Below are 16,369 nucleotides of genomic sequence, written 5' to 3'. Positions count from 1 at the left end.
TTTACTATACATTTTGACACAGCAAAATTTGAAAAAATGGATGAGTGGCTAAATCCTGGGTGAAATTCTACATTTTATGGACTATTTTGATGCTGTAAAAGAAGGACATTTAACTCACAGCAAGATCTGAATAAAAATGTTAAACAATTTGATTCAAATCTCACCTGGGGTAAAACTCCAGCAAAATGTGTTTCATTCAAATTTTGCTGACATCTCACCCCATGTGAGATTTGAATCAAAATGTTTCTTCAGATCTTGCTGCTGGTTGAATGGCTTTCTTACAGTGTCAAATAGTTCATAAAATGTAGAAATTCACCCAGGATTTAGCCACTTGTCCAATTTTTTATTTTCACTGTGTCAAAATGTATAGTGAGAATGCTAACTTTGTCACTAACATTTGTAACAAATCTTGCATGGGTGAAAAACTCTCAAACTGCTGGTGTGTGAGTGCATTTGGATGACTTCTCTCATCTTGCATGGAGAGGAATATTGTGATAGGCTTATGACACTCTTTCAGCTATTACGGTAGTTCAATGCCTTATTTGGCAAGTGGAGCAGTCAGGACAAAAAATTCCAAACTCACCAACAGGTAAGCCAAATTCCAAGTTCATTGTGGGGCGAAGTTGAAAACCGAACAATTGTCTAGTATGGGCCGGGGCCGTGCTTTTGAACAGCCTTTGTTGCCTTGGTGCAAACTTGCATTTACTGGTTGACTTCCGCAGCATTGAGAATTCTAGATTTCATTCTAAACCTCAAAATTTGGGAGGCTCGGCCGAGTGGAATATATATCTAGAACTTGTTTCAAAACTGTAGACACAAGTCAAATAAATTTTATAATCTAGTTCTACTTGCTAAACTTTAAACATGGCATACACATCACCAATGAAAACATGCTTTCCCTTGCAAGCTTTGTGTGCAGGCACAGCATACAAAGGCTGCGTGAAGGGTGGCGATGTGACCTGATTTTCGATGGTATTGCCACTGTCATCATCGCCATCTGACAGTTCAGGTAGATTATGCTTGTTGGTTGTACTGTAATCAAGCTGACTGGGCAAGAAAGGAGTTGGACAAGGGCCTGATGGTAGCATGCCATGACCAGGCAGAAGTGAGGGAAATGTGAAGGGTTGACCAGTGGGCTGCATGACAAAAAGTTCGGGGCTTTGTAGGGAGGTTAGAGAGACCAGTACTACATATATTGAATGTAGGTGCACGCAATTAGTGGTTGCTGCGGGTCCGGCTTCTGGACCGGCTTTAGCCATGGGCGGAGCTGTAATTAGCCAAGCCGTGTGATTAGTTATAGCTTACATAATTTATGGCCTGGCCCAGTTAATAACCACATTTACTGTCTCCAAGCCGGCTTCAAGCCAGCTCCCAGATTTAAAATTAGAATATTATATTTTATATATATAGTTTTATGTTTAATTATAAACATCTCAAATTCTAAAAATTGAACAACACATCAATTATCCACCAGTACATACAAACACACTCAACGTCAGATATCGACGATCGTCATGATTGTAAAGCAACATGGGCCCGCAGAATGACATAAGTAAGATTTTCAACTTCAATGAACCAGAAAGCTCACCCGATTTAGCAATATTGTAGTCTCGATCGCGCTCACAAGATTGTAGCGCAACAAAAGATGGCAGCTTCTCAAAGCCATAGAGTAGTGGAGGAGGGGGGCAAGAGTAGTGGGAGATGGGGCCAGAAGCGAACATCGTGGAGGCAGGGAGATGTTGTCAGATGGCCGATGAAAAGGTGGCGGGGTGGCAGTGAAGAACGGTTGGGTCAGGTGCTGAGGAAAGTTCATTTGATGAGGGAAGATGAGCGTAGAGGGAGTTGAGGGAGTAGTGGGGCGAAGCCCCCGCCCTTCGAGGTGTTGGGTCCATAGGGTGCGGGAGTAAGGGCGCTGGATTAGCGAGCGGGGGGCAATGGGGCGCCGTGAGATTGGGGTTGGAAGGTGCAGGGGAGTAGGCGGGCGTCGTCATCGAGACACTGTAGGATACCTACCCGCATGTTGAAGCCAACGTGGTGTGAAGCTTGATGATGTACCATGGAATTGCTTGTGATGTCAATGTTCCGCTCTGCTTTCCACAAGTGAAAGTAAAGGAATGAGTCTGTGCGTATGGTCATTAGTAGTAATAGTAACGACGCTGGGGAGCACTCACCTACTCGTAGCTTCACGAACGCCGTCGTGGAAGTAGAATTTTAGAGCGGGGAGGGAGAGCTCTAGGCTTTGAGTAAGGTATGGTGCGAACTGGCCTCTGAGGGTTGCGCAATAGACAACGAGAGTGTCGAACGCTTGGCATTTCTCGTCGATGGTTGAAGTACAGATACCAACGATCTGACCGTCCATCGAGGTAGTCTCCCAGCCTTCTCACGCCTTGCCGATGTCTTCTTTGTCATCTGTGGGCAAGGTAAGCACGTACCGTGACCCAAATGATTGAACTTACCGTAGATAGAAACATCAGCTTTTGTGCTGGCCGCGTTCAGCAGTGGGGGCATGACCACAGGAAGGAACAGCTCCAACGGCCATTGCTGACACAGATCAGTCAAGGAAACTAGCGTCAATGATAATCTCTTACCTATTAAACCAGCACATTCCATGGCTTTTGCGCGCAGCTTGTAATGGTCAGAACTGTTGGCATTACGGAGAACATTCAAAGGAGAGGCATTATCAAAGTATAATGCTATTATATGTGGAGTCAGATCAATAAGAAACATGCGAGACTGTAATTACAACGGAGTTGAAGCGCTCACGGAGTGCAGGGAAACATCTGAAGGCTTGCTGTATGGTCCCATTAGCACATCATTGCAATCTTGGGTCGCGTGAATATGTACGATCTTCTGTAGCAGTTGTCCAAGAATGCGAATGAGTTTGTCATATATGAGCTGGCAGCATTTCACACTTGGCTCTTCTAGTTGCTTGATCTGTTGCTTGACGATAATTTCAAAGGCTTGTGAGCCAACAAAAAGTGATGGTGGTTTGACCCTGCATTGCGAGAGAGTTTTAAGCAACAGTCTCTGTGTTACACAAGTAACAGACCCACTGAAGGATTGTACAAGATAGTTTGGATATCTCCATCCTTGACCTGATCGAAAGGGTCGATGCCCTTCATACCATTGTTGAACAGTTCATGGAAGATGAAGCTGATTACGGGCACCACCGCTCAACTCATTCAGCAAGAGGTCATTGGTGTTACCATCAATGACTGTCCAGAATTCATTTTGTGAACTCTGTTATGACTGAAAGGACTACGTTGCCAAAGGATGCGTTGTAGAGACGCACATTTCTCCAGGCTCATATGGGCCAAATTCACAGCTTTTCACGACGCACTCGATATCCTTATAACGCGCTTCTCATACGACTTCCGCGCAACGCGCGCTTTGGCGCGTACCAGCACATTCGAGTGTGTTATGGTGCACTTCGTCGCATTTCCTTAGGATCCGTCGCCTGTCCTCCGCATGTCCTGTCCTAGTCCTCCAAGGTCCATTGGTGCATTTTCCCTTCTTCAGAACTCATACTCCGTCACGCAGGCACTAGTACTTATCATCATATCTCGTTATGGACCCTGACTTACCTCACCATTTACCTTAGTACTTCCTATTCGGCTCCGAGCCGTGGGAACTCGCTGTAGCATACCTACATGTCACCATGTTTGTTTTCCTGTCACTTACTTCCGCTCCACTACCATCGAAGTGTATAGCTTGAGTTTCTATCTGAATACACCGGTTTTCCTTCCTATTGGCGCTTTGACACCTTTAAGTGTCTATTTCTACATCTATCAAAGTCCTGATTCCCCCATTTGATTGTCATCTCTACTCAAAGCACTCCGTTGTGATCGCACGAAGTGCGCTTTTCCGCACTTTCCGCCCTATTAGCGCATTTAGGCGCCTTTAACTAGCGCACTTCGCTTTTGGGTGCATTATTTGCCTCAGTGTCCCATTCAGGCTTCGAGACCGAACCACTGGTTATAGATCCCCCTCATCTTTCACTAGAGGAATCTTTCTCAGTAGCAATCCCCTTGGGACGACTTTCCACTCATATCCAGAGGAGCACTTGAGAGCCCACTTCCCACTCTTCCCCCTAGCACGCAGCTATCATTCCTCGCCCTCAGCGTCACCCATAGGACCGCCCAGGGTAGCCAGCTCAGCAGTGTATTTTTGAAGCTGCTGGCTAATACGGGCCTTGATGTCAGGCAGAGTGGCACGAATGTGCTGCATCAGAATCTAAAACAGAAGGAAGGTCTTAGTGACACATGGAGAGTGATCGAGGCACGCACCATGTTTAGCTTACGGGCAAAGAAAGGTGTCCCACTGTCTTACTACTTGAGGGTCTTATATGTTTTCGTGTAAAATGCAGTGACACCACAACTACACTTAGATAAGACAAAAGCTGCCAACTCCTCAAGTACACAGTCAACGGATTTTCTACTTCTCTGTTGATAATGTGGTGTTCGTTGGAGGCAAGACTATACAGTTGGTTGTTTGGCTGAAGCAATGGATACGATAGACTAGATAGGTAGTGACTTGGGATAGGTAAATCCTCAGAATATCACTGACAGACTTGATTTGACTTGATGTACAATATGTTAAGACCGTACTCAAGTAGTATCGGATCCGAAGGGCTTCGGCCTCAGCTCGTGCGCTGTGCCCCTTTCCCGAGTCTTGCCCCTTATTTCAGAGAGCTAAAGTATCGCGTCTAGTGAAACGGATAAGTATTGCAATGGATCCGTTAAGACTTCCGGATATCGAACGTATAGAGTAACGGCCAATCCGGATCGGATCCAGACTAGAAACTAACGGGTGAGGACTGTCCGAAGACAGAGGCGGATATGTAGACTATAGGAATCTATCCTAAGTCTCGGAGTAGACAAGAGTAGCGTACTCAAGTCCGGATGGATAACGGAGGGACTCAGAGTCCAGACGGAATGAGTGCAATCTAAGATGATATTCGAACTGATCTACTACAGCGCATATACAAAGGTTTATATACTACGGATAGCTAACGGAATGATCAATAAGCAAAGGTGCGAGGCTATGTACGAAAGTATAAGCAAAGTCTAAGTGGAGTGTATTGGTAAGTTGGATGGATCACGAATCATGAACCGGGAATGAAGTACAAGTAAAAGCGGATTCGTAAGTGTAGCGGATCAGTAAGCATAGCGGAAGTAAAGGATAACCGGTATACCGGTGTACAGGAATACCGAAAGGAGATGAACGATAGTTAGAGTTATATGAACAGGAAATGAAATAAGAATCAAAGCGGATCTGTGGACCGGACGATGGATATGTTCATCGGATCTGGATCGGATCTGAGATCCAGATCATCGGATCTGAGATCCAGATCATCGGATCTGTAACCGGATATATGGTATATGACACAATATATAGATGGTCAAGTATTTGACTTGATACGGTGTAGAGGCTCGCGCCCCTACAGGCACACTTCTAGCGTTTTCCCTCACTCCCTATAGCCACCCTCACATTGTTAAGGGCAAAAGCGCCTCACAGCCGCACTGCACTGCAGGCGCTTTTGCGTGCGCATATGCGGCCGCTCGTGCTCGCGCGCCGGATCCCTTCGCTTGTCCTCCGCACGTCCTATCCATGTCCTCCCCAGTCCATTGGTGCATATTTTCCTTTGTTTGAGTCACGCTGATGATATTCCCGCGCTGTATGACATTCTTCGCGTTATGGACCCTTACTTACGTGCCGTTACACACCATACGTACTTGCTTGCTCGGCTCCGCTCCATGGGAAAGCGCTTAGCGGTACTTCCACGTTAGAATTAGTTTTTTGGATACTTACTTCCGTTCCACGAGCATCACAGTCCATAGCCCCATTTACACTTTGAATCTACTCGAGTTTTCTGAGCCGCATCAGTCATTTTCAGCGCGTGTCCTATATTTGGCAGCCGCACCTGCAAGTGCTAGTACTCTTTCCTCCTTAACAGCGCTAACCGCTTCTAGTGAAATCCCTCCTAAGTCCATAGACACGCGAGGAAGTGCAACCTTAACAGCAGAAGCTTGGCCAATCAAGCAAGAAAATATCAGCGCTCTACCCGCGCAGAAGCCGATCAAATCGAGAAAAGCAGCTATCGTCCAATCCAATCCAGTCTCGCTACCGCAACCGCAACCGCCGGTCATAATAGTTCCCTCTTCCCTTACCATCTTACCCACTAATCCACCACTAGCAAACATGGCAGCAGTACCCTTCAGAATGCCCGGCCGTGGCACTGATAAGGCGCCCAAGTTCGATGGCAAAGATGAAAGCCTATTGATTTTCATAGATGATTACGAAGATTTAGCTGATCAGGCAGGTTTGGCGGGTGCAGACCACATCAAAGGCCTCATAAAATATGTGCCTACTAAGGATAGGAACCTTTGGGCTGGCATTCCCGAGGCTAGCCAGGGCAACTATGATGCCTTTATTGTTGTGGTCAAGGATATGTACCCAGGATGCGAAAGCGATAAGCACTTCACAGTAACTGACCTGCAGACGGTCACACGCAATCAGAGCTGCGCACCGATGATGAGCATAGAAGCGGAAGGAGAGTATTACCGCGAGTTCACCAAGGTTGCGCAGCCGCTCGTAGCGAAAGATCGTGTTGGTAAGGCAGAGATGAATCGGCTCTTCTTAGAAGGATTCCCCACAGATGTACAACAACAGATCCGCACCTGCATGATGATCAAGTTTCCAGACCACCACCCAGACGATCCTTACCCTATCAAGGACATGCGCTTGGCAGCGCACTTCTTGCTCCCAGGTATCATGTCAGTGGCCGCACTACCAGCAGGCATGCAAACTACGTCGCCCTCACCTCAGACTGGAAATGTGCAGGCGCTGGCCTACCAAAAACCTGCGGCTGGAGCGGTCGTCAAGCAAGAATACCAGGCCACCCGTAGTGGCGGCTATGCAGCTCAAGGGTGTATGTTTTGCGGAAGCGGCGAACACTTCCTTAGCCGCTGTCGTGAAAAGACGGCGTACATAGACGTGGGGAAGTGTAAGGTAAGCGAACAGAACAAGTTAGTGTTGCCAAGCAGTAGATGGATTCCAAGAAGGCCGCAAGAAGGAACACTGAAAGAGCAACTTGACCGCCATATTGCTACTCAGCAGGTGGACAAGGCACTCCTGAGTTCGAGCGTAATGGCAGGTATCTTTGTGTGTCCTGACCCAGAAGTCGACGCCATAATGGAAGTCAATTTGTCCGCATTTGTGCACACTATCACGGACACAGATTCAGAGGTGGACGAAGACGATCTCGAAGTGTTGCGTGCCACGCAGGCGCTAGCACTAGCGACCGCTAAACGCGATCAGAAGAAGGGGAATGGATCGTATGTCCCTGTAGGTAAGACAGTGCGCTTCGGTGGCGTTGAGCTAGGCAGCGAGACTCGCGCGCGTCCAGGACTCGCGTCTGGACAAGCCACTGATACAGTAGAGATAATCTCTCCAGCCATACAAGCTTCGTCAGGCAAAGGCAAGGCGCCGGAGGGAACAAAGGCCGCGACCGCTCCTTCAACGTCGGCCGCTAAACCAAAGGAGTTGGCCAAAGTAACCGATCAGGCATCATCATCTGCTAATGTACCCGCCGCATCGGCCTCATCAGGCCCATATAGGTATTCCTTCGCGCTAGAAGACAAAGAAGCAGACAAGCGCATCATAGAGTGCCTCCTTGACAGCAGCATCAATATTCCCGTGCGCGAACTATTGGCTGTGTCGCCAGACGTCCGCAAGCAGTTCCGTGACCTAACGACCACCAAGCGCGTCACAGTGGGCACAGTGTCGGTCAACGAACTGTCTAGTCAGGAAATGATGGAAGAATTCATCCAGGCATTCGACCAAGAGCGGCTGCGCAGCAACAACGGCAAAGTAGTCGCCAACCATTTCGCGCCATTGCACTGCATTCGCGCAGCCACGATCGGGGGACGGGTCCTCACCTGTGTCCTCGATCAAGGCGCCGAGGTAGTAGTGATGCCAAAGGAAGTCTGGAGATCACTAGGTGTAGGTTTGCGCGCAGACCATTGCCTCAACATGGAATTGGTCAATACATCCAAAGATTCGACCTTAGGTGTAGTGGAGAATGTGCCGCTCGATTTTGGCGCCAGACCAATGTACTTCCAAGTACAGGTCACCGAGCGCGCGAACTTCGAAATTTTATTAGGGCACCCCTTCTTCAAGCTCACCGCCTGCTGCACGTTCGATCTTCCAAATGGCGAACAAGATATCCTGCTAACAGACCCTAATACGCGCAAAGAGCTACGCCTTCCCACCCAGTGATGGGTGAAGCGCTGCAGCCACTGCATGAGCGGGCTCCCCTGTCCACAACATGCGCCAAAGCCGTGCAAAGTGGAAGAGCAGGGTTTTTAGATATTGATGATCTGCAGAATTCGCGGGGAGACACCTATCGGTCTTATATTACCCCGCCTTGGTACATGTTTCCATCCCGCAAGGACGCTCAATCCTTTCCTTATTCCAAAGCGCGCGCAGAAGTTTCCCGTTCACCACTCTTAAGGAGCAACATCGCATCACTTTCTGTGTTCTCGCATAGTTTAATTTCTTCATCCGATCCTATCACCCCTTTTCGTTATCACCGCAATATTCAGCGCATTATGCACATCTGACCTCAACCCGTCCCATTCTAGATAAGGCGGCTATAGCTGCTTTCACATCTGTGGATTCTTATGATCGCATGCGCCATGCGCTGGTCTATAAGCCAGTCGCGAAGAAAGTGCGCACAGTGCCTACCACTATGCCGCCAGAGTATAGGGTAGTGCACCAGTTACCCGCAGATCCATTGGCTGGCATGCCAGAACTGCCAACACACCCCCCAGAATTTCTCCCAGGTGCCCGCTTCACGCGCGAGCATGCCGAAAAGCTCGACTTAGATCCTGCGAAGTGGCTATGGCCAGAAGAGCTTAAGCTTATCCACTGGCTCGTGCACGCGCATGAGCTCGCGTTTGCATGGGGCGCCTCTGAATGCGGCCGCCTCAACGAGAAGTATTTTCCGCCCTATAAGATTCCGACTGTACCACACACCCCCTGGTCGCAGCAGAATATCCCTATTCCACCCGCAATGCTTGGCGAAGTAATATGCATTATTAAGGAGAAAATCACATCAGGAGTGTACGAGCCGTCGACAGCTGCCTACTGCTCGCACTGGTTCTGTGTCGTCAAGAAGGACGGCAAATCATTACGCTTAGTTCACGACTTGCAGCCGCTTAACGCGGTTACTATTTGTGATGCTTCGGTGCCGCCCTTTGTCGAGCACCTAGCGGAATCATTCGCAGGATACGCAGTATACGGTATGATGGATTTGTATTCAGGGTATGATCAGCGAGCGCTTCATGAAGAATCATGCAACATGACTACCTTTGGGACACCTTTAGGCCCTCATCGGTTGACAATGCTGCCGCAAGGACACGCTAACACCATACAGGTTTACCAAGGCGATACGGCCTTTATCCTCCAGCATGAGATCCCAGATTATATGTCGCCCTTTGTAGATGATGTGCCCGTCAAATCAGTGAAGACGCGCTATCAGCGCGAAGATGGCTCTTATGAGACCATACCTGCCAACAATGGAATCCGCCGCTTCATATGGGAACACTGCATCGTGCTTAATTGCATCTTGCAGCGCTTGGAAAATGTTGGCATGACCATATCCGCCACCAAGTTTGTTCTAGCCACACCAACAGTGATCATCGTCAGCCACCTTTGCACATTCGAGGGCCACATACCAGAAGATTCAAAAGTGCAGAAGATCTGAGACTGGCCAGAACCCAAGACCGCATCGCATGTACACGGTTCTTAGGCACATGCGGTGTCTTGCGCATTTTTATCCATAATTTCTCGTGCATTGCGCGGCCGCTGATTAACCTTACCAGGAAAGATGCGCCCTTCGAATTTGGACCAGAGCATGGGAAGCAATGCAAACACTGAAGGACTCGATATTAGAGTCCCCCGCACTGCGATGGCTGGATTATGAATGCGGCCGCGAAGTTATCCTAGCAGTAGATACGTCGGTCATTGTGGTTGGGTTTATCCTGCTGCAGAAAGGCGAAGACGGCAAGCGCTACCCAAACCGCTTCGGCTCAATTGCGCTGAACAAGGTAGAGAGCCGCTATTCTCAGGTGAAGCTAGAGCTCTATGGACTCTTTCGCGTGCTGTGCGCCGTGCACGTCTACATATTTGGCGTCATGAACCTTACAGTGGAGGTCGACGTGAAGTACAGTGGCTCAAAAAACTGTCCGCATGTTTTGACATTTTTCACTATCTATGATATTGTGTGAGAATGAACAAATTCCTCAAGGACATACTTATACCACATTGTAGTATGGCTTCAGGGCTTTTATTTGAGCCCTACACCGTGGGAATCGGCGGAGATATGGTGGAGATATAAGGCTTATAAAATGATGACTCATGTGGACAGTTTTTTGAGTGTATATTAAAACTATATAAATCATTATTTATGACACCATAAAAATCATGCCACTATTATATAAATTATAAAGTGGTGTCATTATGTTATTTTATGACTATATCTAACTATATAAACCAGAATATCTCATGTATCATAGTCATAATCACCATGAAAGCCATCTCCTCTGCTCAAAGAGATAATATCCTCTCTCTGTCTTATGCTGGCCTCTCTGCTCGCCAAATTTCCTCTAGAACTGGAATATGCAAGTCCACTGTGGCCAAGTTCATCAAAGAAAGCCACCCAGACAAGGAAAACTCTTGTGGAGGACGTCCATCCAAGCTTACCTCTACTGACAAAAGGGCTATTATCCAACATATCACTACAGGAAAGGCTGATAATGCTGTCCAAGCCACCCATTATATCAATTCCACCATCACTACCCCTGTCTCTTCACAAACTGTGAGGAATGTTCTCAAGGCAGCTCATCTCAAGGCAGTAACAAAGAAGAAAAAGCCTCTTCTCTCCATCAAACATAGGCAGAGAAGACTAGCCTTTGCCTTAGCTCATCAACACTGGACTGTAGAGGACTGGAAGCATGTTATATGGTCAGATGAGACCAAAATCAATAGGATTGGGTCAGATGGGAAGGTTAATGGGACTGTCAAGTTTGGAGGAGGTTCTTTAATGGTATGGGGCTGTATGGGATGGAATGGTGTGGGAATGCTTGCTGAGGTTGAGGGGAAGATGAATGCTGAGCAGTATGTGGACATTTTAAATGACCACTTGCTGCCTAGCTTGGCAGAATCAGGGATTGATGAAGAAGATATCATTTTCCAACAGGATAATGATCCCAAGCACACATCCAGAAGAGCTAGGGAATGGTTTGAAGAACATAACATCAATGTTCTTGACTGGCCAGCACAGTCTCCTGATGTCAATGTCATTGAACATCTCTGGGGAACACTCAAGAAAAAGCTTCAAGCCTATGAAAACCCCCCTAAAGGAGTATGGGAGCTTTGGGAGAGAGTAGCAGTGGAATGGGGGAAGATCACAGCTGAGGATTGCCAGAAATTAATTGAGAGTATGCCTAGAAGGATAGAGGCAGTAATTAAAGCCAAGGGAGGTCATACAAAATACTAGAATACCTGGTTATTACTGTAAAATACTTGAGTCAAAAAACTGTCCGCATGAGTCACCATTTTGTGAGCCTTGTATCTCCACCATATCTCCACCGATTCCCACGGTGTAGGGCTCAAATGAAAGCCCTGAAGCCATACTACAATGTGGTATAAGCATGTTGTTGAGGCATTTGTTTGTTCTCACACAATATTATAGATAGTGAAAAATGCCAAAACATACGGACGGTTTTTTGAGCCACTGTATGTGGCTGCTCACACTCGCACGCCGGATCCCATCGCTTGTCCTCCGCACGTCCTACCCATGTCCTCCCCGGTCCATTGGTGTGTATTTTCCCTTGGTTGAGTCACGCTGATGATATTCCTGCGCCAGTACGACATTCTTCGCATTACGGGCCCTTACTTACGTGCCGTTACACACCATATGTACTCGCTTGCTCGGCTCCGCTCCATGGGAAAGCGCTTAGAGGTACTTCCATGTTATAATGAGTTTTTGATACTTACTTCTGTTCCACGAGCATCGCAGTCCATAGCCCCAGTTACACTTTGAATCCACTCGAGTTTTCTGAGCCGCTGACACGCACGAAACCTGTTTCGTACATGGTCATGGTAAATTTATGACACATGCTAGTCCTTACTATAGCCTATACACTTCCCCTGAATTTTCTATACCTTACTTCAATTTACTTTAGACATTTCTGAGCATGTATCATCAAGATACGACTTAGCGGTTCAAACTAAATACTTAACATACCCTTTATCCTTTCTATAATTCTTTATTTTATTTACCCTATGCCAAACATATGTACACACACATTCTATGCACACTTTATTTACATCTATGTACTCAAGGCAGTGGGGCCAACCAAACCAAGTTGAACTAGTTGGAATGGATTGGTAATCAATGCACAGCAATAAGGCAGTGCTAGAAGGACCTGGAACACAGCCTTTGCTGAGTAATCTAGAACATTCTATGAGTATCTTACTAATCATTCCATAACATTCCATGACATTCTATGACATTCTATAAGATTCTATTGTTCTTTCTCAAACATTCTGGAATATTCTATAGTATATTAGTAATCAGTAGCACAGCCACTAGTCTAGTAGTATATAAGGGGCTCATTTTCCCCTCTTGTGAAGCAATCAATTTCATTCCCAAGTATTATAAGAGTGAGACAAAGTTTATAGGGGAACACAGGGGAACATTCTTTCACCCCTAAGATTCTTAGCCCCTACTATTTGAGTGAACATTCAAGTGATTATTAGGAGAAAATATTAGTTTATTCGCTCCACATCTTTGACATTATTCTTCACACATTCTTCAGAAGTATTTGGCCACATTCTTGAGCCATATTTGATTACATAATCATCCTTTATTCTAGTTCTCTTTTAGACACAGGAAAAGTTCTGTGGGGAGAATTATATGTATTATTCATCAATTAGGGTAGACACAAATAAGACCTACAATCTGTCAATGAATATTAAGAGCTTGGCCACTTAAGACTACATCAAGAAGGTGTACTCTATTCTGGACTGCGTCATTACTCATTGTGAGATCCTGAGCAGCAGAGAGTTGGTTTCGAGGCCACGTATTGGGATGATCCCGCTAGTGAATTTGTTCTCCATTGCTGAGTATAAGTAAGAGATATCCAAGAGGGATATATATTAAAGTTCAAGCTCATTGCATACAGCTGCAACATATTATTCTGAAGTTTATAGCATTACCTTGTGCTACTATTGTTTCTATCGTTCTTTGCCTCTTTTACATCACTAGCGTTCGCTTGAAAAATTCAACACATCTCGTCCCCCATGAACGACCACGTTATCAACCGTTGGTAATTGTCTGAACCGTTGACTGTGGAGGATTGTGAAATTTGGTGATTTTCTTGCCTTTCACATCCTAGTAAGACACCGCATCAGTCATTTTCAGCGCGCGTCCTATATTTGGCGGCCGCACCATCAGCGCATTCGAAGCACCTCGCGCAGTTCATACTTATTCTCAGTGCATTTAGGCTTTAGCGCTCTACTTAGGTTTCCTAGACCGAAGTTCTAGTCTTGGATCTCCCTCACTTATATTAGAGGAATCTATTCTCAGTAGCAATCCCCTTGGGATGACTGTTGCTCGCTTCCAGAGGAGCACTTGAGAGCCTCACTACACACTCCCCCTTAGTAGCCATTTATCATTCCTCGCCCTCAACGGGAGGTAAACTTTGGTGGGTTGCACCGGAGTTTAACAAAGAATAAACAGGCTAAACACAGATACTTCAAGCTGGAAGGGTGTGTGAACCTAATGACTAAGCTGCACTGAAGTTGTGGCTGAAAGGTGCTAAAGACAAAATATGGAAATGCTGACAAAGCTTTTCCCAGACAAATCCTTGCTGATATAATCACAACAAGAATACAACAGATCTAGACCAACAAAGGACTAGAGAACTAAATACAAGTGATAGACTAGTTGGAGTCTAACAGTAGTGAGTAAATACAGGACTAAGATTACCTAATCTCAGTGTAGACAAGAGTGATTTCAAGGGAGACAGTGGTCCCTGCACTTCCTGTAACAGACAGAGTTGAAGTGGGAAATCTTTTTTGCACAGTGGAGAAGAAGCCCTCCTGTTTATACATTTGGCATGGGAAAGAAACCCGGGTGCCAGATGAATATCTGGAATATCCTGCTCCACTTATTTGTAATAAAATATTACATGTATACTATTAAATAAAAATAGAACTGACTCAGTCTGATCATTCTGATCGCCAATAATCAAATAGTGGTTCCAGATGACAAATTGAGCAGTCAAACAGAGTTCATGAGTCATCAGAATTGACTAAGGTTGATCTTGCCAAGTTCTGAATATTCATGTGTGAACTTGTTATGTAAGCTTTCCCTAAAAGAGAGAAGCCACATGATAAAAGCAAATGAGCCACAAACAAACAAAGAGACACAATGAGAAGATTATGTAAGAGTCACAACCATCAAATATCAGACAGAACAAAAGGAACCAGATTCTAACACAATTGCACAACTCTTTCTTCCTCTTTCTTCAACTTCTCATCTATTGTCTCAAAGCAAGTATCCTAAGGGCAAAGCTATAGGGCAAGTTGCTGCAGACTTTTGTATATATCGAATATGTCCATGTATGATTTCCATATCATGCATGACACCGCAATACTGGGCATGAAGGGTGTAATTTGAAGAAGCTGTGCTCCCCCCAAACATGTTCAACAGTATTCCAGCAATCAGCATCCAAAGCCAAAGTCTGGCCACGGAAGTTCAACTTGGAACTTACAAATACAGGCATGCGCAAGCCACCTTTGAGACGACTGTCACTCACAGCTAAGTAGCAGCGCGCAGTAGATCAGTTAAAGTATGCATGTTTGGGTTCCGACTTGGAACACCAGGGCACAGACAACAACAAACTGCTCTGGTTCACGTGTGGGGAAATGTTGTCAAAGGGTGGGGGGGCACTGGGGAGGTACTGCAGGAGATCCTAAACCAACAATTGAAATTGAATATACAAACACACTGCAAAAAGAATCATAAGGTGTGTGATGGTAAGCAAAAGTAAGAAATGTGGGTAAAAAAATCTAAGTTCGAGGATATGTCATGTATCATAGATGGTAGCCTGGTCAATGATGTCATCGCACTCGTGCTCAGCCATGGCTCTGAGAACAGCATCATATGTGCAAGCTGTCACCTGCTGTTTCACTAGAAACAGGTGCCAAAAGCTCTTTGGAGCTGTTGTCAGATACCATGGCACCTTCCATGGCCCATTGAGATGCTGCCCAACCTTTGGTGAAGTTGAGCCACTCCTTTTTGACGGAGAACTTAACCATCTGTAGCGCCTCCATGAGGACCGGGCTGATTCGATTGCGTTTCTTGGTGTACAGTTTTGCTGCTTGACGAGAATACCCGCTCACAGGGAACGGCAGATGCCTGGATTGGGAGGTAGTCCATAGCAATGGCGTAAATAGTTGGGAACATCGCCTCAGACATCTGGTCAAAACCTCGCAGTCAACAAATGTAACTTGGCGGAGAACGGGACTCTCACCTGCCAGAAGGAGAGTACACTCGTTCCCCCAGGACTAAGGTTAGCGGTATTATAAGCCCCAAACTCCTGTTCAACTGTCTGGACAATATCAGGGCAATGCGGGAGTACACCCCTCTCAGGAAGTCCGTAGACACACGAGCCAAGTGTGCGCATCTGTAGTCATGAGACTGGGAGTGTTGGAACTGGTACATTTGGGATCTTTTGTGCTTGCTTGGCATGCATCTGCAGGACATGTGAGCGCATGCTGTTGTTGTCTAAATAAACGTACCAGATTTAGAATGAATTCCTTCGCCGATTTGACTTGATTTTCGTCCCAGTGCTCTTCAACCCATGACAGTTGGCATGTTGGATCAACGACTGGTAAAATAAATCATGAGATACTCAACCTTAAATGAAGTGCAAGGGACTGACGACATCGCAACTGAATATGGTGTTCGTGCAGGCCATCCGGTCATCAGTACTTCTCCGCCCAACTTAAACCAATGTTAATGAGTGGCGCACAGTGCGGGGCGCCATCAGCCAACGCCTTCCAATCCCGAGTAAACCTTTCAAAAGTCTCGGTTAAATCAACAAGCAACATCCCAACATGTGAGAGGCTGTAACTCTTGACTCGAACATAGGCGATGCTCGGCTGGCGAATGTGCGGGGCGCCTGACATCACCACAGTTAATACATTATCACATCGGTTTTTTCGACGACCATATCATAGACAGTACCTCAAGGAATTACTTCAAGCTCAGTCCTGCAAGATCAATGCCCAC

At 46.3% G+C, this 16,369-nt stretch overlaps 2 protein-coding genes across 2 annotated transcripts; one reads left to right on the top strand and one right to left on the bottom strand.

Annotated features, from left to right (window-relative positions):
- Positions 1 to 1,742: 1,742 nt before the first annotated feature.
- On the bottom strand, positions 1,743 to 2,410 carry DFJ58DRAFT_892845 (uncharacterized protein; the record flags this gene model as incomplete). Its single annotated transcript, XM_041394791.1, has 3 exons — positions 2,176 to 2,410; positions 2,056 to 2,120; positions 1,743 to 2,009 (listed from the first exon to the last, which is right to left on the bottom strand). Exons 1-3 carry the CDS (start codon positions 2,357 to 2,359, stop codon positions 1,743 to 1,745), a joined length of 516 nt encoding a protein of 171 aa, XP_041249258.1. The 5' UTR covers positions 2,360 to 2,410.
- A 3,791-nt stretch (positions 2,411 to 6,201) lies between these two features.
- Positions 6,202 to 7,433, top strand: DFJ58DRAFT_837329 (uncharacterized protein; the record flags this gene model as incomplete). Its single annotated transcript, XM_041392366.1, has 5 exons — positions 6,202 to 6,363; positions 6,520 to 6,931; positions 6,995 to 7,011; positions 7,120 to 7,337; positions 7,409 to 7,433. 5 exons carry the CDS (start codon positions 6,202 to 6,204, stop codon positions 7,431 to 7,433), a joined length of 834 nt encoding a protein of 277 aa, XP_041249257.1.
- Positions 7,434 to 16,369: the final 8,936 nt, after the last annotated feature.

Source organism: Suillus subalutaceus (assembly GCF_016647625.1).
Source record: "Suillus subalutaceus strain FC151 chromosome Unknown DFJ58scaffold_9, whole genome shotgun sequence".
NCBI lineage: Eukaryota > Fungi > Basidiomycota > Agaricomycetes > Boletales > Suillaceae > Suillus > Suillus subalutaceus.
The sequence above is the reverse complement of the archived record's forward strand: the minus strand, read 5'-3'. Positions and strand labels throughout refer to the sequence as shown.